This window comes from Notothenia coriiceps, unplaced genomic scaffold, assembly GCF_000735185.1.
Source record: "Notothenia coriiceps isolate Sejong01 unplaced genomic scaffold, NC01 NC01_scaffold00008265, whole genome shotgun sequence".
In the NCBI taxonomy this organism is placed as follows: domain Eukaryota; kingdom Metazoa; phylum Chordata; class Actinopteri; order Perciformes; family Nototheniidae; genus Notothenia; species Notothenia coriiceps.
Window position 1 is genome coordinate 1 of NW_011340966.1, and position 1931 is coordinate 1931.

The window sequence follows — 1931 nt, forward strand, 5'->3', positions numbered from 1 at the left end:
TGTGTGTGTGTGTGTGTGTGTGTGTGTGTGTGTGTGTGTGTGTGTGTGTGTGTGTGTGTGTGTGTGTGTAGACAGAAGCGCAGCATGGGTCTGACTCTGGCTGAAGACGAGCTGTCGAAGCTGGACTCAGACGGAGGAAAAGACCCTCAGAATCTGGAGAGGGAATGTTGCTGCGCCGAAAACATACTGCCCAAGATAGAGGACATCCTGTGAGCTCACACACACACACAAACACACACACACGCAGACACATGGACACACACGCAGGCACATAGACAGAGACACACACACACACACACACACACACACACACACACACACACACACACACACATAGACAGACACACACGCACGCACGCACAAACACACACTCTCACGCACACACGCAGACACATAGACAGAGACACACACACACACACACACACACACACACACACACACACACACACACACACACACACACACACACACACACACATACATAGACTGGTACACACGCATGTAATTATTCAACTCCAGTGTATTCATACAAATGCTGCATTGATTTGGAGTCACCGGGTCACATTATATGGAAGCTATTGCAAAAGAATCCGGAATTTCAATCAGCAATCTGCACATTTCTCCATAGAAATATTCATATTAGAGAGATAATCGGACTAAGATGCAATAAAAAGATGTGTGTCCTACTTTTCCAGAGCAGTAATACAATGCTGCATTGACTTGGAGGCCACTGGGTCACATGACATGGGTCACATGACATGGTAGCTATTGGACAGAAATTAGACTTTTTTTCATGAAGAAACTGCAGATTTGTTCCTAGAGATATTCATTTAAACGAGAAAAAGTCCATAAAAAGATGTGCGTTCTATGTGTGCAGGGTAGACATACAATGCTGCATTGGTTTAGAGTCACAACAACAACAACAACAGCAACAAACCAAGCCTTATCAATGGTCGTTTGCTAACCCTGAGTTTCCTGTTGCAGGTTGCCGTCACAGCCCACAGAAGAGGAGAAGTGGTGAGAAGAAAGAGAGTTTTTATATCAATAATTATACATTTTTTATTCATTCCCCCAAAGTGTCTTGCATTGACGTTGCACATATCCAGATAGCAGATAGAAAACGGTTTATAATTGGCCTTAAATTAGATTTTAAGCCGCATTAAATGGGTTTTAAATGTAACGTACGTCAAGCTGCAGTAACCCTGTTGGATAAAAGGTCTTCTTAGGGTTTATTTTTACTCTTACTTTCTCTACATGTGTGTTTTTGCAACATGTTGTGTGATGAAATCTGCAAATGAGTACATATTGTCACACCATATCCTATAATATGTCATCAGCCAAACGATGCAGTACGTGATGCTCACCTACATGAAGCACCTCGGGGTGAGAGTGAAGGAGCCTCGAGGCCTCGAACACAAACGAGCTCGAATCAACTTCCTGCCCAAGATCAAGGTCCGACCCCTCGTCACACAATCATCTTATGAGATCACATGCAGCCCCTTTCAGGAAGTACTTCTAATGTGTTTCATTTCTAACGAGCAGAAGAGCCTAAAACCAGAGAAGGAGGGAGAGGAGAAAGTGAAGAAGCCTCGGTTTCCCAACATCCTCGGCCCGCCTCGACGTCTGAGCCGAGTCGACTCCACCTCAGGTGAGAGGGAGAATAACGTTTTACCACCGAGTTTGTTGTTTATTGTTGTTATTGATACCGTTTTTTAGATATCACAGAACCCACGAGGTTATGAATGTCAAACGAGTGCCATTGTAGGTCAATATAAAATACAGAGTCCATGGGAGGGGGTGATATTTAATGAAATGAATACATTTGTAAATAATTATGAGAAAAAACAATAGAATATTACACTTTGATTTTGTGATCTTGGATAATAAGCACGTTTTGGGTTTTTAATTTTCATAGAATAGAGTTTCCTTCT

The 1931-nt window shown here is 42.7% G+C and overlaps 1 protein-coding gene across 1 annotated transcript; it reads left to right on the forward strand.

The window, feature by feature from the left end:
* Positions 1-75: 75 nt before the first annotated feature.
* LOC104944501 (rho guanine nucleotide exchange factor 12-like) lies at positions 76-1648 on the forward strand (the record flags this gene model as incomplete). Its single annotated transcript, XM_010770043.1, has 4 exons — positions 76-209; positions 985-1017; positions 1338-1452; positions 1543-1648. Coding segments are annotated over exons 1-4 (379 nt in total), but the record flags the coding sequence as incomplete, so codon positions are not given.
* Between the last annotated feature and the right edge of the window lie 283 nt (positions 1649-1931).